Raw genomic sequence first — 24,799 nt, forward strand, 5'->3', positions numbered from 1 at the left:
TAGGAGCTAAAGCTAAAGTAAGAGCTAGAGCTAGAGCTAGAGCTAGAGCTAGAGCTAGAGCTAGAGTAAGAGTAAGAGCAGGAAGAGTAGTAAGAGCTAGAGTAAGAGCTAGAGTAAGAGCTAGAGTAAGAGTAAGAGCAGAGGTAGTAGTAGTAGGAGTAGGAGCTAGAGCTAGAGTAAGAGTAGTAGTAGAGGTACTACTATATTATATAAGTATCAGACTTTAAAGGTAAAAGAGCTCTTTAACTTATAAAAAACTACTAAGTCTAGTAGTCTTTTTAAGAAAGAAGTAAGTAAGATATAGAATAGTCTCTTTTAAGACTAGGAAGTTAATTTAGTATAAAAGCACCTAAGCTTAAAAGGATATTATTACTATTATTATTACTATTATTACTATTATTATTATTATAGTTATTACTACTACTATTATAATATAATATAATATAATATAATATAATATAATATAATATAATATAATATAATATAATATAATATTACTTAGATTTTAAAGGAATAAAATTAAAAAATAAAGGAGATTTAGACCTACTTAACTATTTCTAAGAGCCTATTATAGTATAAGATAATATTTACTCTTATATAACTATACCTATTATCTATAATATATTATAATAGGAATTATAGCTAAGCTAAGTAATATACTCTAAGTAATCTATTTACTTATATATACTTTAATTTACTTAAGTAAGCTTATATTTTATATCTTATTATATTATTAAGGTACTAAGACTAGACCTTAACCTTTACTCTCTATAGAAGAAGTTATATTTTAAAAGCTTTAACTATAAAGAAATAAACTTTATTATACTCTAAGGACTATCTTATTACTTTTTATCTTATTCTCTAGTATTATATCTATTAATTTAGTAGTTAACTAAGTAGTACTATTTAAATAAGTCCCTACTTTATTCTATAACTAAGAGGTATATACTTTATTAAAATAAGAGACTTTCTTAATAAGTAATTCTATATCTCTAGTAAAGATATCTTCCGACTTAAATAATCCTATAAGTAATAGCTTATTCCTTAGTATTATAAACCTATTATTTAATAGTTTATAAGCTCGATTAAAGATATTATTAGAAGTATTTATAGTTATATAGCTTATTAGTATATCCTCTCTAACTTATATTTCTAAGGTTAACTAAATAAAATAAATAGAAGTATTAGTAGTATAAACACGATTAAATATAATATTAATATTATAAGTAGAGTTCTTATAATATTTTATTTCGATTTTTATTATACTATTCAGGTACTTAAGAGATAAGTTAATTAGCTTAAAGCTCGTTAGCTCCTCTTACTAATTAACTAGCTTAGATACTAATATAGCTTTTTAAAGCTCGAGAGTATAGATAGAGTCTTTAAGTAGCTATCTATAGTATAATATCTTATAGGCGTAGTTTATTTAATAGCCCCTTAGAAAGGTAATAATTAGAGGATTTATATAATAATAAAGAATACTAATATCTTTGTATTTAATACTATATTAGATAGTAAGGAATAGTTCTATCTCTTAAAGATATTAATATATAATCGTGAAAGTTAGGTCTTTATATTTAGTACTATTAGGATATTTACTATTCTATATATTTCTTATAAATACTTAAAGTTAAATAGACTTAATAATAAATAAGAACTTTTTAAGACTAAGACTATTAATTATTAAATTAAAGTTCTAATAATAAGTTCGGTTTATCTTAATATTATCTTGTAATTTATCTATTATAAAAGCTTTATAAAATAAGGCTAGAACTCTAGCTATAAAGCTTTAAGTAATAAGAGACTCTAAGATATAATATTTTAGACTTTCCCTAGCTATAGGAGTTTAGCTCTATGAGCTTATATTACACTAAATTATATATATATCTCCTATAGTCCCAGGAGCTAAGGATTAGTATATATAGATAATCGAATAAAGTAAGTTTATTTAAATATAGAATTATATAGTAATTCTAAAGTACTAATCACGATAGTTATATACTTATCTTATATGCTATTATTCGTCTTTTATAGACTTAATATAATAAGCTATAAGCTAATCTCTATAAAGAAGCTAGAGCTGAGAATTAAAAGCTATATCCGGATCTAAATACAGCTACTATTAGAATATACTATTATAAATACCTATTATACCGGAAATAGTTCCTTTATCCTTAAAGATAGTACTAAATTAATAATATTTAGTTTTATAAACCGGAAGGCGATTAATTCTTAGCAGATAAGGGAATAAGCTTTAATACTTAGTATATATAAAGTTAATAGCTATTAGATATAAATACTAAATAGTATCTATAAGAAGGAAAGTTATAATCTATTCTTTAATTAAAGGTACTAAATCTAGAGATCTAGTGCTATATAATAATAAAAAGAGAGTTATTATTATAGGAAGAGAATAGTCTATATTAGTAATATTAAGGGAAAAGATAATATTCTTCTAATCTAAGAGAATAGTTAAGTTATATATAAACTAGGTTAGCTTAGTAGCTAGTAGCTTTAGATAGAAGATAATTACTATAGTTATTAATAATTATTAGCGCTTAATATACTTAAGTATTTTATCTTACTTTATATCTTGGAAGTTAATATTATTATAAATAATAATAGTCTAAGGATTTCAGCTAAGTAATAGTAATTATAACTATAATAAATTAGAATAAAAGTAAATTAAAGTAAGTAATTAAAATCTAAAAGAGTTAGTATAGTAGAAGACTTAAAGTATTATAGTAGTATACTAGAATCCTTACTTAGGAAGTAAGTTAAAGTAAGTAAACTAATAAGAAAGTAAGAGGTTATAGAAAAGAATATAAATAAAGTAAGACTACACTTAGCTAAAAGTAAATTAAAGTAAATAAACTAATTAGAAGAAAGGGTTATAAATAAGCTATTTATATTAGATAATACTTACTCTTCTTATAAACGCCTCTAATATAAATCGAGATTAAATAAATAAATTAGTTTAAGCTTACTTTAGTAAATACTATAAGGTCTTTTATTCTTGAATTCCTAGTCTAATAAGTATAATATATTCTAAGGCTAGATAAAATCTTAACTACTTATTATTTTACACTAGATCTAAGGAGATATAGATCTAATAAGAACTAGATATAATTAAACTAGTATTTAGACTAAATAAACGAAATTATACTTGTAATTATAATAATAGTTCTCTTAAGTAAAGATAGCTTAGTACTTCTATTCTAATTATACTCTTTCTAATATACTTACTAATTAAGTAGTAAAGATTATAGTAAAGTAGTTTATAAAGAAGTAGCTACCTAAATCACAGATAATACTCTATTAAAATCTATTTTATCTATTACTTATTTAATATTAAACTAACTAAAGTACTAAATATAACGAAGTTACTAGAACTCTAATACTAGAATATCTATTTACTTTAAAGTAAAAGGAGCGATTATTAAGTAGCTTATAATATTATAGAATATATTATACTATTTTTTAGTTATTTATATTTGTTAATTCTTTAGTATATATTAACTATTATCCTCTAAATAGAATATATTAAAGAAATTATAAAGACTCTATCTTTTATTACGAAGAATTCCGAAAACCTTATCTAGTATTAGACTTTTAATATTCTAACTTAGCTTTCTTATTCGTACTTAAGAATTACCTCTTATATTATCTTATATATTATCTTTAGAATTAGAGTTATTATTAAAATAAAGTCTAAGAGGAGTTAACTTTAGATTAGAAAGCTTATTAGTAAAGTAAGGAAGCGGATTAGATAGTAGATTAGAGAGATCGCTTTTAGTATAAAGTGTATTTAGAGATTATAAGACCGGCTATATTATAAGTAAAGAAGGAAGTAGTTTAAGACTAGAGTATAAAGTTAGTAGTAAAGAAGAGGTACTTAGGTTATAAGCTATACTAAAGGATATAGCTTTTTTAATTTATAATTAATTATATATAACTAGAAGACTTAAAAAAAACTACTATAGAAAGTAGATAATTATAATATCTTTTAAATACGCTTTTAATAGAAGAAATTAACTATAGTTAAAAGGATAAAGTATAGCTTTAGAGTTATTATTATAATATTTGATTTCTTCTACTAAAGTAGTTATGTAAGCTACTAAAAGAATACTATTTTCCCTTAGACTCTCTAGTAGGAATTTAAAGCTCTACTCTCTAATTAGCTTATTTACTTGAACTTACTCTAATTTACTTAGTATTATACTAACTATAGGTTATGTAGGGTAGCGCGCGGAATTACCACTAGGGAGGGTCTGATTTACCTGAGATAATAGCAGCAAGGGTTAAGAGACAACTCACCAAGCGGTCGTGCAGATCGTGAAATTGGAATCAGATTCAGCCTTGTTCAGGAAACAAAAATTGGGCCAATTCGTCCCAAACCTCGGAAACCCACAAACCGTTCGCAAGCGAGCATCCCCCTGTTTCTACAAGGGCCTTCTCAAATCTCGAAACAGGAGATGATTTGAAGTACCAGAAAAGCGCAATCATAGCGATGCTAAACTGTGCGTCGAGACCTTGCAATGGAACGTTTCGCATTGATCTTTAAATTGTTCTTTCCTTCGAATTTGCCCCTATTTTAGGTTTGATCAAACGTCCCTTGGGTGACAAGGTTCACCCTCGAAGCGACTTTCGCGAGGCGAGAGATCAACAGCAGGTAAATGTACGTCCTTGGCTCTCTGTTCATCGCATCATAATAAGGCATGAGTAACCTTCGGCAAACTTTCATGACCTTATTTTGTTGCTCTTGATCAGATACAGGGCTTGCGACAAATCCAAGAATGATCCTTGGTTCACAGGCCAGCAGATCACGATGGCTATCCACGAAACCACACCGCCTTGCACTAAAAACTTATTGTTCATTTGGTCATGCGAATGTTTCTCATTCGTCCGATGTTTGTCACCGTCTCGCTATCTGTAACTTCTCAGACCATTTCTTCTCATACAGCCTTTTTGCGTCCTCATGTTCTGTCGCAGCATGCCGTGTAACACTCTGCCTAGAGTTTCCTCGTTCAGCATGCACGTCGAGTCCTTGCGATGTGTCCTGTCTGACAGCCTCAATTGCTTCAAATTGGAGAGGCTTACATATGAACTTCGAGCACAATCGATTTTGTAAGGCGAACGATGGTCAGGTCTTCCACATTCCCGACAATTGCTTATTACTATCTGACAGATTTCAGCACTACCAACTGCCGGCATGTTAAACAAGCTACTCATCTGGCAACGTTGATGTATCTCCTCTCGGGGCATCAAAGATATGCAATCTGGAGTGTACTTTCTCATCTCCAGTACCACTTCGCCCAACTGACGACTGGAGAATGGTGAGATAAATCTCCTTTTGACGTGGTTACTTCTCGCAGATACGACCATGATCTCCGAGGTGACCCGAGTCTCGAGCGAGAATGCCCCCTTACTTGCAGCACAAATTTGCTCTCATCCAGTTGCATGTAGAAAGCCTTGGAACACTGCTCAACAGCCATGTAAAAGTCGTGTCATGAGAGGGATGGATGTCTTCAGATGAATGCTGGATGTTAATCGTACTCCCCTCACATTTCCCCAAAATCGCATCAAGACGAGTTCAGCAAACTGCCTCGAGCCTCATATGGATGGCATAGAATAACCTACCGAAGGTTGAGCAGGTGAACATGAGTAGGTCAGATCTCATACTGTTGTAGTTGTTCACCTGTTAGCCCCTTTATTTTTCGCTTAAGTCTTTTGAACCCCCCAAACCGTTCAGTTCATTGTCAACAATTGCAGGGTTCCTACAACGGAATTAATACATATTTCGGATATATCAACAATCGAAGGAATTAGCAAGTATACTGTCTCTACATAAAGCCAGATATTGCTACATATCTTGCAGCTTACAGCTAGCAATATGTCAGAGGACCATGACGGCAGATCTTGTTAAGCTATTTCGAAACCTACCTATTCGGGAATTCGTTGTGGAAAGATCCACAGGGCGGTAATGCAGCCTTGATGCTGGGTTGTGAGATCACACGCGCACTGTTCAGCTGGTCGAGCTGACTTGCGTCCAGCTTCAGCCGAATGTGGCAGGTCAAACGGGCATTGGCATCTGAGCCTAGTTCATCATTCTTGAGCATGACGAGTTGAAAGGATCGAACGCCAAATAGTCATAAAATGCAAGAAAAACTCACCCGCATCCTCTCCGCTATGTAAGCCGGTACCTCCTTCGCCAATCATTGATCTCATTATATTACAAATCTCATCGAGCCAAGGGGCGAATGATCACCTGAGTAAATACTTGGCCGTAGGAGTATGACCTCAATTCCAGAAGCAAAGACATAGTCGTGGGGTAGTTAACAGAACCTGAGAGACGCACATGTCCAGGGCAACTCACATCGACAAAGTGCATCTTTTCTATGGATTTCAAGTAACTCAATCCAGAACCCCCAAGTAACCTAGTTGGTATTCACCGCATTCCATTACCCAAATCAATCCTCGAACGCCACTCCACATGCTTAATGTCAAACCAGACACTAGCCTTTGGGAAATGCCTCAACCCCCATCTTCATGCAAGGCTGCGGAAGGCTTGAAAATATGCACTTCCGCAGCAAGAACAGGCCACGGAGGGGAATCGCTCAAGAACGAGGGACGTCCGCCTAACGCCCTGCTTCTATAACTCCTTTACTACTACCATTCTCGAGCCCAGGTCCAAATTCCATTTCTTCTTCCTCACTTTCATCATCCTCGGCTCCACCGAGCATAGCTATCTCCTCCTCCGATCTTGCACTTTCACGTCTCCCGAACATCTCAACATCTGTCCCTCTCTCCCCAGCAGCACACTCACTCTGTCCTTGCCCTTGCGCCTGCCCCTTCTTCACAGCAACGAAAATCGCACTCCCAAGAATCAGCCCACTCCCCGCCAAACTCCACCACCCAGGACTCTGCCCAAACACCAACTTGTCCAAACCCAACGCAAATAACATATTCGTATAAATCATATTCGTCGCCCTCGCACCATTACCTCTCCCTCCCGCTGCAAGTCCCCTCGTTAACAGATACTGCATGACGAAACCGCAGACACCAAGGAAAATCAACATGCTCCATTGCCGGAGGCCGGCGGGAAGAGCAAAGTGGAGCGTGTTTGAGAGGTGGAGGGGTTTTGCGAGGGAGAGGGCGAGGGTGGATATTACGGTGCAGAAGATAGAGAAGTAGTTTACGGAGAGGAGGGGATGTGCGCGGTTTCCAATCCAGCGGATGGATGTGAAGGCGCCAGCGGAGCCGAGGACGCCGATCATGGCTATCGCTACGGCGGAGAGGCGTTGAGAGGATGTGGGAACGGGGAAGGAGGACGGATCTGTGGGATCTGTGGATATTGTGGTTGTGTTGGAGGCTGTGGTGAAGTCTGTGCTGGAGCTGGAGCTGGATGTAAAAAATGAGGTGGGACGGGCAATGAGCACGACGCCGAGGAGGGAGATGCTTGAGGCGTATTGTGCTGATCTAGGGAAAGGCTCGCGGAGGAATAGGTAGCAGCCATAGCTTGCTACGGAGGGAGCAAGGAAGGTAATGACGACGGCGTCTGCCACAGGTAGATATTGAAGTGAACTGACATTATATCAGATGGGCGTCCTATTCAAAGGTGTTATAATCTTCTCAAAACTTACTAGTACATCCCAAAGATCCCAAAGAACCCCGTCAAACTTCTAACACACAGCAGTCCACGAAGTCCTTTTGCACCAAGTGGAAAGTCAGGTACCTTGCCATACCACATCCATGCGGTACAGAAAATGGCCGTAAGTCCCTGTCTCGCAAACAAGATCTGAAAAGGATCCATTCCTTCCCCCTCAAGTTCTAAAAGCCTTGTTGTGACATTCATCAGGGCTCCGAATAACTGGGAGAATGTCACAAGGAAAAGACCTTGGTTCTGATCCCAAAAGCTCCACAGAGATTCTCTCCACGTTCTCGGCGTGGATGGATGGCCTGGATACGGCGACACACTTCGATTCCTACTTCCGCCCATTGACGAGATTGTACTCATTGACGACCTCCGTAAAGCATCAGGTTCCAACAGCGAAGCATCTGCTCCCTTCGATGGTTGAGGCGAGAGTAAATTTCGGTTCGCTCCATTGTTGCCGTTGCCGTTCAGAGCCAGGTCAAAATTAGACGGGATGTTTTGGAGAGATTCTAGGTAATCTTCATCATCGTAATTGGACGTAGAATTCTGATTGAGTGGCGCGTAGCGTTGTGACATGATCACTGGGATTCATTGCAGAAGCCAACCGGCCAATAAAGAACCCCGATGCGTATGCTATGCCTATTTAAGTCTTACAAAGATGCCTGTGATATTCTTGCAGGAGTAAAGTACGTGGAATCAATGAGATATGGTAAAATGAACGACAAAGGTGGAGTTGAGGAGAAGGCGAAATGTCAGCCTCGAAGATGGGGGGAGCTTGAAAGACAGACAGGTTGTGTCACACTGGACTAAGAAAGGATCGGACACAAGTTTTCAATTAGTGAAGACGGGAACATCTGGACTAACAAATGAGAGACTAGAAACATGTGGGCCTTTGACTGCGAGCTCCCTAATCGAGGATGTGTAAGCCTCAAGACTAGTGATCAATGAGAAGGCCGGATCATCCAAACATTCGGTACGATTGAAAAAGCCTAGGCCATGCCCTGTGTCGTGACTAATGACACTTGAGCAATTGCCTACTGTACTCCGTACGAAGAAGCCATGCGCAGATATAGAAACATTCCTTGTTCGTACGCACCTGCATCTGAATATTGGACCAAGAGCGGATTCTGGGCTTGATGGGCAACAATGGAAATGCTGTGGGGGATTGAAGTGGGAATTGGTGGGGGTTGCAAGGATAGCGATGGGTCATCGTCATTGGCTCAAGAAGATGTAGCTCCAAGCCGGAGGCTGACTTCTGCTCCGGTATCGCGACTGTACCTGTAGTTGGATCTTTGAGTAGTTGGTCAACTGTTAGGATTCTCTTGTTGCATTTGGTTCTGGAAAAGGACATAACATCCAAGCGAGGCGAGGGATTTCACTGCAGCGCTATGTGACCATGCAGCTCGCTGTCACTCATCCTGCCTTCCTATGAGAAGTCTGATATGCTTTTCGAAGATGCTTCGTATTTGTTTAGTCGACTATCCGTAAAGGTAGCAGTGGCTTCTAGCCGGGTATTTTCCCCATACGCCATAAATGCCTTCAAACGCCACCGCAAATATATGCCACAATTCTGAATTACACCATTCAGTCCACTTCCTTCAAGATCTTGGCAAAAAAACAGACCACAGACCGACCATGTGCCGCAAAAACCTTGTAAAATCGTAGCCAAGTCGATATCGATCAGCCGTGCATCAATGCCATTATCTCATCTCCCGGCACCAGTAACATTACTTCTACCACCGACTGTGCGAGAATCAAGATCCATGTCATCGTCGGCGTCTCCCAGTGGTTCCTCTTCTAGTGCCTTCACATTTGATTTCGTGATTTTGTCATCGTTTTGATCGAGCAATTTCCGAGCTTCCTCTATTGCCGTCTTCTTGTTGAAAGTCTCGTTAATTTTGCCCAAATATTCCGGGTTTTTTCGACAAGCGAATTTAATGTCGTCGGGCTTGATCTTTTGTCTTCCTGACAATTGAGCGGATCGATGGGCTTCGAAGCAGAGTTCGGTGATGAAGTCTGTAAGAAGTTCGTCGAGGACGCGCTTGGTTGATTCAAGGGAATTGGGGACGTCTCCGTGAGCGAAGAGGAAGTGTTGGACTAGGAATGATTAAAAGAGGGCTTCAAAATTGATGACCGCAACTCACGGTCTTGGTCAGCAAAATTTTGCTGGCCTCTGTTCTTCCCAATACGCGCTCTGGGCTCCATGGTGGTAGGTACTGCTGAGGTAGGGTTCTTTTGATCTCGTCGTCTAATGAACTTCCTTGATCTTCACCTTCTTGGCCGGGTCCTGAACAGGGGGATGCTTTTTGTAGAGTCTGTGAGAAGCTTGGGATTATGACTTCCTTCTCTATCGCTTGCTTTCTACTTCCTACGCTTGATCCGGAGAGTGGGAATGTTCGGTGCAAAGTTTGCGTGAACGTAGGGAGTATGGCTGCTTTCTCTTCTGCTTGTTTTGCACCCGCAACAAGTGGCTCGGATCTCAACGGTCGCTGAGCTTCTATAGGTTGGAACTGCGTGGATTTGGGGCGTATGTGTTCTCCCACTGGGCGAGCAGCTGGCCGGGAGAGTCTCGTATTGTAGTCGGGGAATTTGAGGCGCTGTCGACGCTCCTTAGATTCTGGGTACTTCTGTGCGGTACTTGGCTTGCTTTGTTCCTCAGCACAATCAATCTCCACTATCTCTATGCTGTCTGTTGCGGAAACTGAAATCGTATTTCCAGAAGTAGCGAACGGACTTGCTGAAGCAAGCTTGCTGCTTGCCTGGCGACACTTGCCAGTATTGACTGAGAGGAGAGCGTTGGCTTGGATTGGCGCTTCGACGATGTGTAGATTTGAATCGCTGGCCTCAGAGGCAGAAACGTTCGCAGTACCAATCCAAGAAGTTGCGATGGTAGCTCTCGCAGCAATTCTGGGATCAACAGTGAAGGTGTCGTCTCTTGGTTGAGGTCTCTCTCCCTGGTCATAATTGTGGACGATCTTAGTTTGGGCGAATTGCACGGTCTTAATATGGCGCCCGAGCCTCCTTGTGGCTCGAGCGTCAACAGTAGTGCCAATCATATACTGCAACTTGTGTCCTGACACGCATTCAGGACATTATTGTCTTGGTGGAAGGCAACTGGCAGTGCAAACACGTTGCAACAACACCACACTCTTGGTGATTGCAGGAATCGCAAAGATGGTATGTTGAAAAGGCTCACGAGAGGTCAAAGCTTTGGCTGTCGAATTCACCTCTCGTTAGTGCTAAGCTAAGACATCTACAGACTGCTCTATTCAACTTTCAGTCCGCACTCCTCGTGCTCCTCCTTTTCATCTGTACGGCCGCCTATTGCCACCAACTTTTCCCTGCCTTTATGGACAGGAAGAAAGACTCGTATGTTCCAAATCCGGATACCTGCTTTGGGAAGAGAGGAAGCTAATACTTGGTAGGCCCGTGGTGGGAGTTGCCTGGAAATGCGCGAGGATTGGGGAGCGATTAAGTCCATACATAAGTGTATGCTGTGTAATATTTGCAGTAAGGGAACTTTGGATCGTACAGAGGAATTTCCTGACAAATTTAGGTTCGCTTGTTCATCGGCGCATAAGGTTGGGACACACGATTTGGCGTTTGGGAGGCAAGGTTGGATGGATACGCAAAAGGCATTTGAGATAAGGCAATGGCTTGATCAGGAGCATAAGTGTTATTATATTAGAGGGCAAGCCCGGGACTGCGGTATTTCCGCCATATCATACAATTCGAAGCGTTCAGCCTCGATCAATTCCGTTCCCTCCAAACGCCATTGCTATGCCAGAAGTAAATCATATCCCTTATTCATGAAGACTTGTCCTTGCACTGTCATTCTCACCCCAGATATCCCTACTCTCTTGCTCAACTGCTTTCATGGCGTTGGCAACTTCTTCTAATTTAGCAACCACATCAAGTACGCCTTCGTTGACCCTCTGGAAATACCGGTCGTTGGCCTCTCTCCTCTTCCTAGCCAACAGAATATCTGCTTCGGTCTCCTCTTCCATCTTGCTTCCCATCGAATGCGCTGTACCTACAGCAATACCACTGCTTCCTGGTCTGCCACTCGCACTGGGAACGGTGCTCCCTAGTGTATCTAGTGCACTCCTACCTTCACTTCCGAGTGCCAGGCCCTTTCCTCCAACTGACTTACTGCCCTTGTCTGTACTCTCAATAGCTTCATCAGCTTCGCTCCTCGCCCAAGCTTGTGCAAGCTCTATTTGCGCAGCTCTCAACCCCTCCAGAGCTTTACTGTGCTCAGCACCAAATACATGCGTGCCACTAACAGCGTTCAACTCCACCTCCTCCAACGTAGTCTGCATCTCCGCCCAAAGCGCATCTGTTCTGTCCGCCTGCTTCTTGCCCTCTGAGATTTGCTGCCGCCGAGGGAGAGCTGGACGGGGCAATGCCGCAACAGAAGCTGTGTCTGGTGGACCATCGAGATTGGTTCTTCCAGGCATACGTTGAGAACGCTGGCGGATGAGGGGCGCTCGAGATGGGTTCAAGGAGGAGGGGTTGGGAGGTTGGACTGCTGTAACCCCTGGAAGGGATACATGAGATGCATTTTGGGAGGGAGGCCCAAGAAACAGGGATGGGGGAGGTTCTCGTAGCTGTTTGGCCTTCGTTTTTGGTGATTGCGACATGGCTACAAGGCAAGTTGCAGTCAGGAGGGGAGGTCGAAGTTGAGGCTGGTGGAGCCTCGCAAAGCGGCGTTGAAGAGGGAATCTAGCCCTGGACGATGATACCCAAATCAACTCTTTTCGCAATTGCCGATGAACAAATTTCTGAAGATGTGTGGTTTATCTTGTATTTGTGAAGTAGAACTAGTTTTGGAATCTAGTTTCTGAATGATTCAATTCTCATTTAAATTGACCAGGACTGGTATGCACACGTCGCTGCTTTTGCGCACGAGCTGGGAAGCTCTCCGGACCGGCGTTTCTTTTCGCCGCCCCTGCAAGTCTAAAAATTAAGCGATTTTCAGAACGCACCGTGCCAATTGTCGGAAACTTCACCAGATTCTCGACGACACGACAACCAACAATCCGAATACTAACCTCCCATTATCGCCATAAACCGGTACGACTCATCACCTTCCTGTCCAACGCCTGCAAACCTCTGTTCTCCAATTCTAACATCTGCAATAGCAATCATGGGTAAAGGAAAGCCTCGTGGTCTCAACGCCGCCCGCAAGCTCCACAACCACCGACGTGAGCAAAAATGGGCAGATCTCTCATACAAGAAGCGTGCTCTCGGAACCGCATTCAAGTCCTCGCCATTCGGAGGATCCTCCCATGCCAAGGGCATAGTTCTCGAGAAGGTCGGTGTTGAGGCCAAACAACCTAACTCCGCCATCCGAAAGTGTGTCAGAGTCCAATTGATCAAGAACGGAAAGAAGGTCACTGCATTCGGTACGTTTTGGGCTGCTATTTCTACAGATGTCTGGAAGGGAGAGAGGGAGGAATGGTCGAGATGGACGTGGGAAGAGGGACAGATTTGCGGAAGGTGAAAGGATGGGAATGAGCAAAATGGCTGATTTAATCATCTAGTCCCCAACGATGGTTGTCTCAACTTCGTCGATGAGAACGATGAAGTTCTCCTCGCTGGTTTCGGTCGTAAGGGAAAGGCGAAGGGAGATATTCCTGGTGTTCGATTCAAGGTCGTGAAGGTCTCCGGTGTTGGTCTGTCTGCGCTGTGGAAGGAGAAGAAGGAGAAGCCCCGTTCGTAGAGAAGCAGGTTGTTTTCCGAATTGAATCGATGGGTTTTGCGCAATACGGGACAACATTGGGAAATGGGGTGTTATTCTTTTGCGGTTTGCGAATGCATGGCTCGTCATGTGTCTGACACGGATGTATGGGCGGGCAAGCATATGAGAGATGATGAATAGAATCATCAATCACCTACCACCACCTTCGAAATACCAAAGTTGTTTCCGACATGACGTGCTGGGCAAATCGTGATATTGAACTCAGGCGATTTGTCGGAATGAATTCCGAGAGAATCCTAATCAGGCAGGTTCATCCACTATCCCACTGCGTTTCACGATCCACAGCACTGCAGCCTTTGATCACACGTGGTCCTAGATTTCTGTCTTGCAAAGCACCTCGTAATCACCTTCCAAGGCATCTCTTTTTGGCGCTACGCTGAATGTGTCACTATTTACCGGCTATTGGGCCAAGTCCCACAGCTTTTGTGCATGACAAGTGCCTCGTAACAAGTGGCCAGCCAGAGTTGCATGTTAGTGCCCCTTTGGGATCGTTGTTCAAATCCCGCATTATATCACTCTTGTTCGGTCGGAACCAGCATCACGGCATGTGGATTTCATTCATTGTTTCCTTATCTAGTGCGATCTAGACAGTATACTTTCGTCGTTTTCTTTATGAATGAAATTACACATTTACAACCCCAAGCCAAATTTACTCTATCGGTAAGTATTCAAGCGAATGTCAAGAAAAGAACACACCATCAACTGGCTCCGCCGCAGTTGCCAAATGTACAGTATCGTAAAGCCTTCAAGCGAATGTCAAGAAAAGAACACACCATTAACTGGCCCCGCCGCAATTGCCAACCCCCACCTCTATCTTCATGTGGCACCAGCTTGCACAAGTAACTGCTTGGGCGCCCCGGCCCCCCTCCCAATGGCTGCCTTGGGACTCACAGTACCCTTGATTAGCTGTGGCTTTCCAACATTATGGACAGGTACGTCGTAGCTTCGGACCTCGGTGCCAATCAGACTCTCAAAATCCCTTACAACAGTGGAATTGACAGCCTCCACGCTCCGATAATAAAGCTCTCGGTCCGCAACAGCTCCACTCAAATCCAGCCCCCTGAACGTAAATTCCTGGGCGGTGCTTCCAAACCCACTGCTTACACCAACAGACGGGGCACCGAAATAGAATGCCGTACCATTCTGTCTAGTGCTCAGAGAAGTCCCTGAGAATCCGGATACGAGAGGTGCAGTGCGGGGTAGCTGAGCAAAGGGTTGAAGTCCAGTTGGAAATACGGGTCTACCGTGAGTAGACAGATCGAGGCCCAACATGAGCTCTGCTGCTATGGTGAAGTTGCCGCCAGGCTGTACGATGTAACTGCTGTTGGCGTATAGCGGGTACTTGTATGATGAGCTGTAAAGTGTTCCTCCTGTTGATTTGTCTAGTCCCGATGTTGTATGGTTGTTTTGCTGCACGGCTCCAAATGCAATATATTTACCGTAGTTGGTGACAGAAAGCGATTGCGTCCATGTTGAAAGAAATGTCTTGTTCTGCGTGGTGACCTGAGCTGATACCGAGATGGTTCGTTTGACATCCGTGGTGTAGACCAAAGTCTCGTTTGCGCCAGTAGAGTTCTGTGTTAGCGATTGTGAAAGGCTAATTATTGGTTTCGGGAGATGCGTAGTTGGTGCCTTTCCGGTCGTTATTGACTTTGAGTCGCTGTCGAGCCATACAAAGACCTTTCCGGTCACTAGCCAACTATTACCGACGGAGTCGGTCAATGAGCCGCCACTTTTTCCATCATCCACAATACCAACCACCCGGATCTCAAAAGTATGTTCTCTGCCATCCGAGAGTGTAGGTAGCCAAGGTGTAATGTCGATTTCATGTTCCCTTAGGTCGAATGCATCAATTCCAACGATGGGCCGCCATAAGCCTGCAGAATGAGTTAGTACAACTGCACTACTGTCTCACATAGCTCGTCCGACATAAGAGCTCTGAACCAAGCCGCTAACGATGACGGGTTTCACTGACCAGGAACAACGCCTCCTGTAAAGATGACAGGGAAGGGCCAATGTACACCGGCAAGTTGGCCGTCGATCAAAACTTGGACCTCACGGAAAGGAGAATACCCATACAGCGTCCCAACAACGGGTATAAATGTATTGACATCCGACTGCAGAGCATTGCTCCACCAGAACTCCTCGGTCGCTTGTCCGCAAGCTGAAACCGAGAAGACCGCACGATTGGCGTTTCTTGGAAATATGATAGTATTGGTTGCGTTGTCGGTGGGCAATGTAAACACACTTGCAGCATTTGCCGCACCCTTTCTCGCCGAGATGGGGATGATTAACGAAGCCGGGTCAACGGTATCTTGGCTCATGAAGAACGTCGCAGAAAGTGTTGTGTTGAATGGACCCGTGTAGATATCGTTTATCAGATTTCCGAGGTCAAATATGATGGTCTGAGGCGAGTTCCAGAAGTATAAGTACTCTGACATGTCCTTGATGTACTCCCAACGGATACCATTGACTGTGGGCTCTGCGGTAGAAGTCCGCCACACCTCAGTGTCGCCAAAGTACATTAGGGCGAGTCTGTCAAACTGACGTCCTCTGGAGGTGACCGTGAAGTTCATAGTAACGCGATTGAACTTGCAACTGGGAGGCGTATAATTTCCTGTCTGGTGAGCATTTGCATGCACAATATAGAAAAAATTTGCACTTACCGACAAATGGAATTCCATAACTGAAGCCAAAAGAATGCTCCATCAGAAGATTCTCGCAACTGCTAGGCGCTGCTGTTTGAGCGATGGTTGCCACGTTCTCTGATTCATCTTGAAGAACAGTCTCATCGACTATGCCAGATGGGGTGAGGACAGGTTGGTACACTTGGAAGACCTCCAGGACGCTCGAAGGCGATGCCGTTGCGGAAGGCGCAGGGACTGCATATTTGACGAGATCAAATGTTGGTGAAGATACCACTGTCTGCCACTCAATAGATGGCACACATTCGGCAAATAGCCAGATAAGAACAGCGATAGATGCCGATAGAGCCAGAACAAAGGTCTTGAAGGAGCGCACAGGGTAGAGAATAGTACGAGAGGTTGCCGTCTCTTGCGCGAAGGCCAGACTCTTTGGTGTGTCCGAATCAACGTCGGATTCGAAATTTTCGGCTTTGTCGAATCGACTGGCGTGAGAGTCGCTGCTCATATGTTCGCTGCTGACTGAGAACATTGTGCGTGAAAATCGATCCTTCCAGAGAAATATGGCGTTGGAAACGGACAAGTGCTCGTGCCGGCCTTGATAGGAAAACCCCCCACTAAGCTCCGTTGGTGAGCTCCAAATGATCCCAGTATCGTTTTTTTGCTGCTGCAGCAAGATGCTGTCCACAGAAGCGACTCTGGAAGTAGTTAAACACAGCAAATTCGTCTCTTGTCATAACATAAGAAGCCGGATGAGCTTCAATCTTTCTCCAGATCTCTGTCAGTGCAGATTCAAGAATGGTCACAACAGTCGGATCTTGTGCCCCCTCCGGGGTGTCTCTTGCGATTTCAAGAGCTTGTGCAACTGTTGTTATTGTTTGCTGCCTGGGAGCTCCATGGTAACTACCACTGTTACTCATTGATGGAGAAGTTGTAGTGCTGCATGAGATGCTTGTAGCGTCGACAGCGGCAAATTGGAAAGGAAACGAGATAGGAAGGTCTGTACTGTCTTTGACATGCATCGTGGGGATGGGTGCTTGTTATGAGGCGAGAACAACGTATAAGTGATGCAAGTATATATAAGCAGGTAAATTGCAGTGGAGGGGTTCGTATGGAGTTGGAGAGAGAGTACCGATCGCATCAGCTGTTGTGTGACCTTGAGATAGGTAGGGCTACAAAAATGCGACTGGGCAGTTTGTATTGGGCACGCCTCTTATTTGTTCTTTTTTACAAAGCAGCGGGTAGAGCACCCATGGAGGAGAGACGTGCAAGGGCACAGAAAATGACAACTCACAATAAGCGTTATGCAGCCTGCTCCAAACTGGTATTAACAGAGGCCTGCTACTTTCTTTGGAGCTACAACCCGGTATGGAACGATAGCAGAAGCCACGCCCGGCCGGCGGAGAGAGGAAGTGGCTTGACTGAGGTCAGGTCTCGGGAATAGCGTGTAAGACGCTTGGGCAGTGGAGCATAACAGGCGCGGGCCAGGATCTGGATGTGGATGTGGATGTGGATGTGGATATGAGTGTAGTACAGTAGTGTACACGGAGCTAGAGCATCAAAAGATCTGTGGAGGCATCTGTCTGGAGTGGAGCGGTGCGGTGCGGTGCGGTGTGGTGCAAGTGTTGTGTTCTGTTCTGTCAAGAGCCTTGACTGTGGGTATCGAGGCGACCCCTGAGAGGGTCTCGTCTCGGCGACAATCTGGGAAGAGGACCTCGGCAAGTGAGGAGAAAGCTAGAAAGCCACAATATGTGTTCTATTCGAGGAGCAAATGCTCCAGCAATCAATAATTCAACATTGCGAGGGCCTGGGTTCGATCGCGATGCCGATGGCGATGGGCCTGTGTTGTGTCACGAAGACGGCTGGGCATCACAGACAGTAGCGTAGTGGTGCGGTGCAGTGCAGGTTGACTTGACGTTACGGCACAGTACCCAGCGAGCGAGGGCGAGGTGTGTCGAGTCGAGGCGATAGTTCAGGGGCAGCGGGCGGCGAGCGGCCAGTGCAGGACGGGGCATGGCAGGGCAGGGTTGGCAGGGTTGGGAAGGGTTGGGATGGATATGGATATGGATATGGATATGGGTGCTGCACTCGACTCCCGAGCAGCAACTTAGGGCCAGGCAGGGCAAGACAATGGAAGTCAAGACAAGACAAGACATGACATGACAGGGAAGCGGCGGAGCCGGCGAAGATGCCGCATCCGCAGGCTAAAGTCGTTCTCGCATCTCAACCACTACTCACGCTCTCTGGTAACTTACAATAAAGTAAGGGAACGAGGTCAGTACTTGCTTGGAACAACAAGGTCACGAAGTCGAAGTGGCCGAACAAACACAACGGTTGTTGTGTTGTGTTCTACCTTATGGACGGTCTCGCTAGGTTCCGAGACAGGCTTAGGGACAGTTCTGGTGGCTCGCGGGCTAGTCCTGGTGGCCTTAGCTGGACTAAGTATTATATTCTTAGAAATCCAGCTGCACTTGACTGTGTTTACTTCACCAGACGAGCTCGATAGACAGGTGCCGGGGGCTGGACAAGGAAAGACACTGCTATTCGTCTCCATCTTTTGCCCTAGTTTCCTGAGTAATGTGCCAAACTTACAAGACCTGGGCTGACTTGCAGTACAAAGCTAGACCAGCAGTCCCTGTTCAGCAACGGTCACGATGCGGTGGGGAGCATCGATTGGCGCCCTTGGAAGGCTTTGATAGGACTTCTCAGGTGCGACTTGTGAGAGTGAGGGGCAGGAAAGACGGGGACGGGGACGGGGACGGGGACGGGGACGGGGACTCACTTGCAGAACTCAGGCCATCCTCGTCGCCGCTGACAACAACTTCAAGCAGGCAAGCTGAATTCGGGTGACTTCCGAGTGGCTCGACGCAGCCATCCTGTCCTAGCCCATATGCCCAGGCCCGCCAACGTATCGTATCGTATCGTATGTCTTCCAATTCACAGCAGCAAAACTCATGAGTAGCTGTTGCATTGGCTATCTCGCCCCCGTCAAGCTCTTGATGCCTCGGCTCTGTGGTTGCAAACTCAAAGTTGGGACGGATCTCCGTCCTACTACTGATCCACTGATGTTTAGCTATCGTCCTTGCCTTGCAGTGCATTGTTTTCTGCACTTCATGCAGACAATATATTAAACTTTCTCCGAGCATAGAGGCTCAAAATCTGACAGCGGTACCAGTGTCCCAGCCAGAGAGGCGGCCGTCCAAAGCCAACTAAAAAGCCTAGGCTACCTAACCTTCTCAGCGCAAGCCAAGGCTTCAGCGCAACTCCATTTCCTCTTACGAATATCACATCATGCTTTGCAAATCTACTCATTAGGTAGGTATTCAAGCTCGGCGGCAGCAGACAGCAGGCAGCAGGCAACGGGCTTCACCCCTCCGCGACGCTGCCAGATGCGCCAAAATTCCGCGCTATCAATCTACTCCACTCTACTCCTAGACTCGTAGTAAATTTACTGTACGAAGGGTACAGTAAGGTTCAGTAGCGTGCCGAGCTGGGAGAGCTTGGCCTCGATCGGTCCATGTGTATTGAGGATTATTCAGTGTGTAGCTCTGTGCGCTAGCCCGGTCACATCTTGAAACCTGATACAGAAGAATTCTGCTCATCGACGTTCAAATGATAGATAGATGTCGAACGGGAAACTCCAGGTGTTCCCGCTCTTCCTTGCAGTATCAGATCTGCTCTAACGCCACGATCTCCATTGAGCTCCCTGCACCCCCTCACACCCACTATTCGTCATTGCCTGTTACTAACCTTAACCTCTTCAGCATCGTACTGTAGCAGAGTTACGTTTGGATCCATACTAAATCATATCTTTGACTTTTTCGCCTCCGAACAGAAATTAGTGGAACTATCGATCACCTCGCGGCCCGCGACCGAAAGAAGCCATTGTTTCGTCCAAGTGCAAGTTGAGTTGCCGGCGGCTGTGGCTCCAGGATTTCGATGATTGCTTCTTATGCAATTCTCCGACTCGGAGCCCCGCGCATGCACGGCCTTTTAACTCGACGATAAGCCACAGCTATCCTCAAAACTGACATATCTCCGGTCCCAAGAAGCTTAAGAACAAATCGATTTGTTTGAGAACGACGACGGTTGCAGGTTGAAGCCCCTAAGCTTCTAGAAAGTGTGTCTCAGACTGTCGGCAGAGAGATCATGGGGACAGAAGAGAACCAACCCTCACTGCCGTTAGAGATGTCGAGACTCGTAAATCCATGGCGCATCGGAAATTTCAAGTCTTAGTTACATCGATTCATGTTATGCGAATGTTGATGTGCCGTGCTGTGCCTCTCTATGATCAGCGATCAGAACGTGTCTGGACATAAGACTTGAAAACCAAAGAAATCAAGACAGGCAAACATGGCCTATTGGAAAATATATCGAACAATATCGAACAGATCAACGCCACAATCCTCCATTGATTCGCCCCAAAGACTGGGGAAGGAGGTATCCCGTTCCAGCTTTCCGACAATCCGACTAAGTTCTCCAGTGGCTTGAGAACATGATATTCTGAGTTCTTAGAATCGGTTGGATGGCCAAGCTGTCAGAGCAACATATTCCCAAGACTATTTGCAGGGGTATCGGCAGAGATATCCGACTGAGTGTCCGAATCACCGGGTCCCAAGAACGTCGATTCACATGGTCCACACCACAAATCTGATGATCCCATACCACGCTGACTCGGTTTCCTCACAGCTATCGTTCGCATTGCGATATATCTGCCTTTTGATATTGCCACCAAGAGCTACACCGCTGAGAATAACATTACACCGTTCTCACCGATTAATCATGAAGCTGAGGCTGGCTGGATGATTTAGGAAAATGTTAGCGAGGTCTGCAATTGAGTTTGATACTCAAGCACGAGCTTACGAGTGATTGTAGGTCAATTTAAAGGTAATAAGGCGTAGGGCTAGGGTCTATTCTAAGCCCATGGGCGACTCGACAAAGCCATGATACCATTTTGAGGCTTGCAGCGGGAAAATACAAGCTTGAACCTTGTTGTCGGGGACATGTACATGTACGAATTCGGCTGGTTTAGCGCGCAAACCCCAAGTTTAAGGTTTTCTCCAAGCCAAGTCCTCATCAGCCGATGTTTTCACCATGCGGACTGAAGCGATAGCGAAAAACTCAAAACTCGAGAACCAAGTCCCCGCTTCAGATAACTTTTTTAGTGGAGGATCGTCCCGTTTTGGTGTGACACGACCTTAAAGTTTTCCGGCGCCGCGAGTCAAGAGCAACGTCTTCTGCAGCCGCACCTGCAAGATCCATGAAGCGATGTTGACATCCCCCCTATCTTGCCTATATTTACCCGTGGCTTCTCTGCCATTCCACAAAATAGGCGCAGGATGCTGGGGACTTTTCGCTTCGCCGGATGACCGGTAATTCGGTTTTAATGGGCTGTGCTTGGCAGCCCAATGGTGAGGAGGACGAATGTGCTGTCATGATGTCGTTGGCTTTCAGTTCTAAAGACCCCAGCAGCAGCGGTAGGGGCAGTCGACTTTTGCATTAATTGTAGATCTTCTGTAATACAGATGTTTGAGGCTGGTCACATACTGCCACTTAATCAGGGATATGTTGGGTAACGGTCGTGGAGAGGTCTTGTTTTGCATAATACCTCCGTTTGTTTGGCAATTTATTTACATTCCTTTCGGGCGGTCAATGGCAATGCGCGTGGCGACTTGAAATTTCCCATCATGAGCTACCTGCTTGATGAGATCTCCTGGCATGGTTCGCCACTACTATCAAATGCGAGAACTCAAATGCGAGCACACGCGGCCTCTAGATGTGAAAGTTCCTCACCCTGAACAATAAATTCAAACTCAATTTAATATCAATGTCGCTTAGTTCATGCGAGCTGAGGTACAAACACACAAAGTTCGTCCCCTAGGAAATTTGTTTGCTGATCATCCTCCATCAGAAATTTGAGTTTGGTTTATGAAATAAGACTGCAAAGTGCAAAAGGTTTGAATATCGGCTTGATCCTATCACCTGATCCGCAGACAATTCAATCCGCTCACACCCGCATGTGCTTTCAGTCTTTGCACAAGCAAGCTAGATCGAGAACATGTAAACAACATGCGAAGCGAGCTGAACCCGCTAAAGTTAAGCGAAACCCAAATTTCATTTGTAAACACGGCTCTGCTGTGTAATAGCTAAGAATTGATAATCTTGTATACCAGCTGGCGGTGATTATGATTGAATAACAGCGCCGTTGCGATGATTTTTTGAACGGCGCGGGTTCGTTAGGTTAGGTGCCGGGACATCGTGACGAAGTGTGGTAGCGAGGATTGGTATCTGAACGGGCTAGCAAATTGACAATTGGACTGGTGCAAAAGTACATAACAGAGCGATTGATGCTTCAACTTCTACACCTTCCTTCTTTCATACGAACTTCACAATACGTTAGAAATCTTCCACAATAACCATTTTCATATCTGCTATCCTCTCGTTATACCTATTGCAGGTCCTTCGCGCAATCATTTCATCAGACCTTTTAGGAAACTCCCAGATCACAAATCCAATATCTTTTTCGGATTATTATCATCATAATCAAAATGCATCTCAACATACTCGTCTCCAGAGCATTCCTCTGCCTCCTCTCAAGCGCCTCAGTCGTCCTTGCAGGTCCAGGCGGCTACGTCGAACTCGCCAACCTCACACCTTATGACTGGAAACTCACGTATACACACAGTTACCACATGGACTGGAAATTTCCTCTCACAATTCCGGCCGGTACCACAAAAGAACAGTACATTGAATGGTGGTATGACCACGGCCCCAATGGCGACTGTGGCGCTGAAGCTACATACGAGTTGGTCGATTCTCCTGAACCCGCTTCGTTTACTGTACAAGCACGGCAGAACAAGGGCAAGAAAATCGAAATTCAGTATGGTGATGAGCTTTCTTCGATCGGTAACCCTGTCGGCTCACTCATCACTCTCGGATACAAACGTGACGGAAGCGTCTTCTTCGTGCTGGCAGGCAATGAGACTGGGTCGTATGTGTCGACCAATGCTCCTGTCGCGTGGCAGCAAGCTACACTCTCTACCATCGGAACGAAATCCTTGCGCGAAATTTCAATGCCAGCTAGTCACGATTCTGGCATGTCTCAAGTAACGCGACACTACGGTGGCGTTGCCCACAATACACAGACTCAGTCCGTACATATCTACCAACAACTTGTTTACGGGGCAAGATGGTTTGACATACGACCTGCTCTACGAAAGGGGAAATGGTACACCAACCATCTCTCCATGGTACCAGGGCTTGGGTACCAAGGTGCATTTGGTCGAACTATGGTGGACATCATCAAGGATATTAATCGCTTCACAATTGAGAATCCTGGAGAGCTCATTATCCTGGAGTTGTCGCATGAGATGGATCGCTTTAAGTGGAAGCCGAGACTCACGGATGAGCAGTGGCAGATGTTGTATGTTTTTTTGTATAATGGAATTGATGATATATGGATGATGAACCCAGCAAGTCTGCCGAATGATTTGTCAACTGTTCCGATTGAGACGTTCATCCAGCCTGGGTCAAAGTCAGTAGTCTTGGTTAGGGTACCAGATCATGCTCCTAATTTCAATTCAACAATCCAGAAGAGAGAATTGGCCATCGGAGATCTATCCACTAGAGAAGCGACTCAAGAAAACAACACCGCAACAGACGAACCTCTAGATCTCAACGCACCTAGCATCGTACCATTTAACTCCACTCTAGACGGCGACAACGACGACACTCCAGATATCTCGGATGACACCAGCTCCAGCTTCAATACCACTCTCCCCAAGCTCCCGGAGCTCACCTCTCACAAAAAGCCCACATCCCTAACACCAGCATTCATCCCCGCCCGCCGCCTCCCCACTGTAGGATCCTACTCCGACACCGACCAACCCTCCTACCTTGAAACCGATCAACTCGCAAAACTCTCCACCGACCGCGTCTCGACCGAAAATAGCATGCACCAAAGCACCTGGACCATTACCCAACGTATCGGACACATTCTAGACGTCGGTAATCCATCTAAGAGCATAATCGCCGATGCCGTCCCCGCGCATCGTAAACTCTTCAGCAAGATCTGGAAGGGTTTGTCGAGCAAGACCTATCCCAATTTGATTGAAGTGGACGATATTCATAATAACCAGATCACGGCACTGTGTATGGCGATAAATGAGTATTTTGGGGTGGGCAGGGATTTGCAGAGTTCGGCAGCAGCGAAGAGGTTGGCGAAGAGAAGGATGGTGCCGATGATTCGGGGACGGCCTGCTGCTGGACTTGGAGAGAGGAATGAGTGGGTGGGGAGGAGAATGGAGTGGTTCATGAAGGCGGTTTGGTGTTCGTTGAAGATGGAGGGGAGGCCTTGTTGGATGGACCATCCTGGGGTGGAGAAGGTGAAAGGATCGCTGAGTCGTGTGCTGGAAGTTCCTCCATCTGAGCTCAATACTTCTGGAAGGTAAACCAGCAAAGGTAGAACGTCCTCATATGATACACGAACAAGGATGAGATGACTGCTCCTGGAAAGACTAGTGGGTCCACTCAGACACCTATATACAGGACCACCAAGCCATGTTGCGAGACAGCAGCAGGAAACCAATATATCCGAAGGGACACTCTAGAACTACCGGCGGAAGACGAACACACGCGGCCAATCTAGGACAAATAACGAGATGTAGAAGCACAACAAGCGAAGCAGGCTAATCTTGCTACGAATGTGATAAATCGTGGGTTTATTACATGGAGGAAATA

At 44.6% G+C, this 24,799-nt stretch overlaps 8 protein-coding genes across 8 annotated transcripts; 2 read left to right on the plus strand and 6 right to left on the minus strand.

Moving 5' to 3' along the window:
* Nucleotides 1-5,710: 5,710 nt before the first annotated feature.
* On the minus strand, nt 5,711-6,119 carry ONS95_003884 (uncharacterized protein; the record flags this gene model as incomplete). Its single annotated transcript, XM_058497215.1, has 2 exons — nt 5,711-5,777; nt 5,944-6,119. The coding sequence occupies 2 exons, from the start codon at nt 6,117-6,119 to the stop codon at nt 5,711-5,713; spliced, it is 243 nt and encodes an 80-aa protein (XP_058353158.1).
* A 519-nt stretch (nt 6,120-6,638) lies between these two features.
* Nucleotides 6,639-8,230, minus strand: ONS95_003885 (uncharacterized protein; the record flags this gene model as incomplete). The annotated part of the gene is made up of 2 exons (XM_058497216.1): nt 6,639-7,584; nt 7,644-8,230. 2 exons carry the CDS (start codon nt 8,228-8,230, stop codon nt 6,639-6,641), a joined length of 1,533 nt encoding a protein of 510 aa, XP_058353159.1.
* Nucleotides 8,231-9,359: 1,129 nt separating this feature from the next.
* Nucleotides 9,360-9,859, minus strand: ONS95_003886 (uncharacterized protein; the record flags this gene model as incomplete). The annotated part of the gene is made up of 2 exons (XM_058497217.1): nt 9,360-9,751; nt 9,799-9,859. 2 exons carry the CDS (start codon nt 9,857-9,859, stop codon nt 9,360-9,362), a joined length of 453 nt encoding a protein of 150 aa, XP_058353160.1.
* A 43-nt stretch (nt 9,860-9,902) lies between these two features.
* On the minus strand, nt 9,903-10,710 carry ONS95_003887 (uncharacterized protein; the record flags this gene model as incomplete). Its single annotated transcript, XM_058497218.1, has 2 exons — nt 9,903-9,941; nt 10,027-10,710. The coding sequence occupies 2 exons, from the start codon at nt 10,708-10,710 to the stop codon at nt 9,903-9,905; spliced, it is 723 nt and encodes a 240-aa protein (XP_058353161.1).
* Nucleotides 10,711-11,457: 747 nt separating this feature from the next.
* Nucleotides 11,458-12,297, minus strand: ONS95_003888 (uncharacterized protein; the record flags this gene model as incomplete). The annotated part of the gene is made up of 1 exon (XM_058497219.1): nt 11,458-12,297. The coding sequence occupies one exon, from the start codon at nt 12,295-12,297 to the stop codon at nt 11,458-11,460; it is 840 nt and encodes a 279-aa protein (XP_058353162.1).
* Nucleotides 12,298-12,803: 506 nt separating this feature from the next.
* Nucleotides 12,804-13,379, plus strand: RPS23 (40S ribosomal protein S23; the record flags this gene model as incomplete). The annotated part of the gene is made up of 2 exons (XM_058497220.1): nt 12,804-13,062; nt 13,201-13,379. The coding sequence occupies 2 exons, from the start codon at nt 12,804-12,806 to the stop codon at nt 13,377-13,379; spliced, it is 438 nt and encodes a 145-aa protein (XP_058353163.1).
* Nucleotides 13,380-14,170: 791 nt separating this feature from the next.
* Nucleotides 14,171-18,593, minus strand: ONS95_003890 (uncharacterized protein). The gene is made up of 4 exons (XM_058497221.1): nt 17,355-18,593; nt 16,085-16,824; nt 15,394-16,035; nt 14,171-15,295 (listed from the first exon to the last, which is right to left on the minus strand). Exons 2-4 carry the CDS (start codon nt 16,590-16,592, stop codon nt 14,235-14,237), a joined length of 2,211 nt encoding a protein of 736 aa, XP_058353164.1. The 5' UTR covers nt 16,593-16,824; nt 17,355-18,593; the 3' UTR covers nt 14,171-14,234.
* Nucleotides 18,594-20,582: 1,989 nt separating this feature from the next.
* ONS95_003891 (uncharacterized protein) lies at nt 20,583-24,767 on the plus strand. Its single transcript, XM_058497222.1, has 3 exons — nt 20,583-20,877; nt 20,936-21,913; nt 21,972-24,767. Exon 3 carries the CDS (start codon nt 22,609-22,611, stop codon nt 24,508-24,510), a length of 1,902 nt encoding a protein of 633 aa, XP_058353165.1. The 5' UTR covers nt 20,583-20,877; nt 20,936-21,913; nt 21,972-22,608; the 3' UTR covers nt 24,511-24,767.
* Nucleotides 24,768-24,799: the final 32 nt, after the last annotated feature.

The sequence above is a fragment of the Cadophora gregata genome (genome assembly GCF_030347475.1).
Source record: "Cadophora gregata isolate MNR1 chromosome Unknown scaffold_13, whole genome shotgun sequence".
NCBI classification, from domain to species: domain Eukaryota; kingdom Fungi; phylum Ascomycota; class Leotiomycetes; order Helotiales; family Ploettnerulaceae; genus Cadophora; species Cadophora gregata.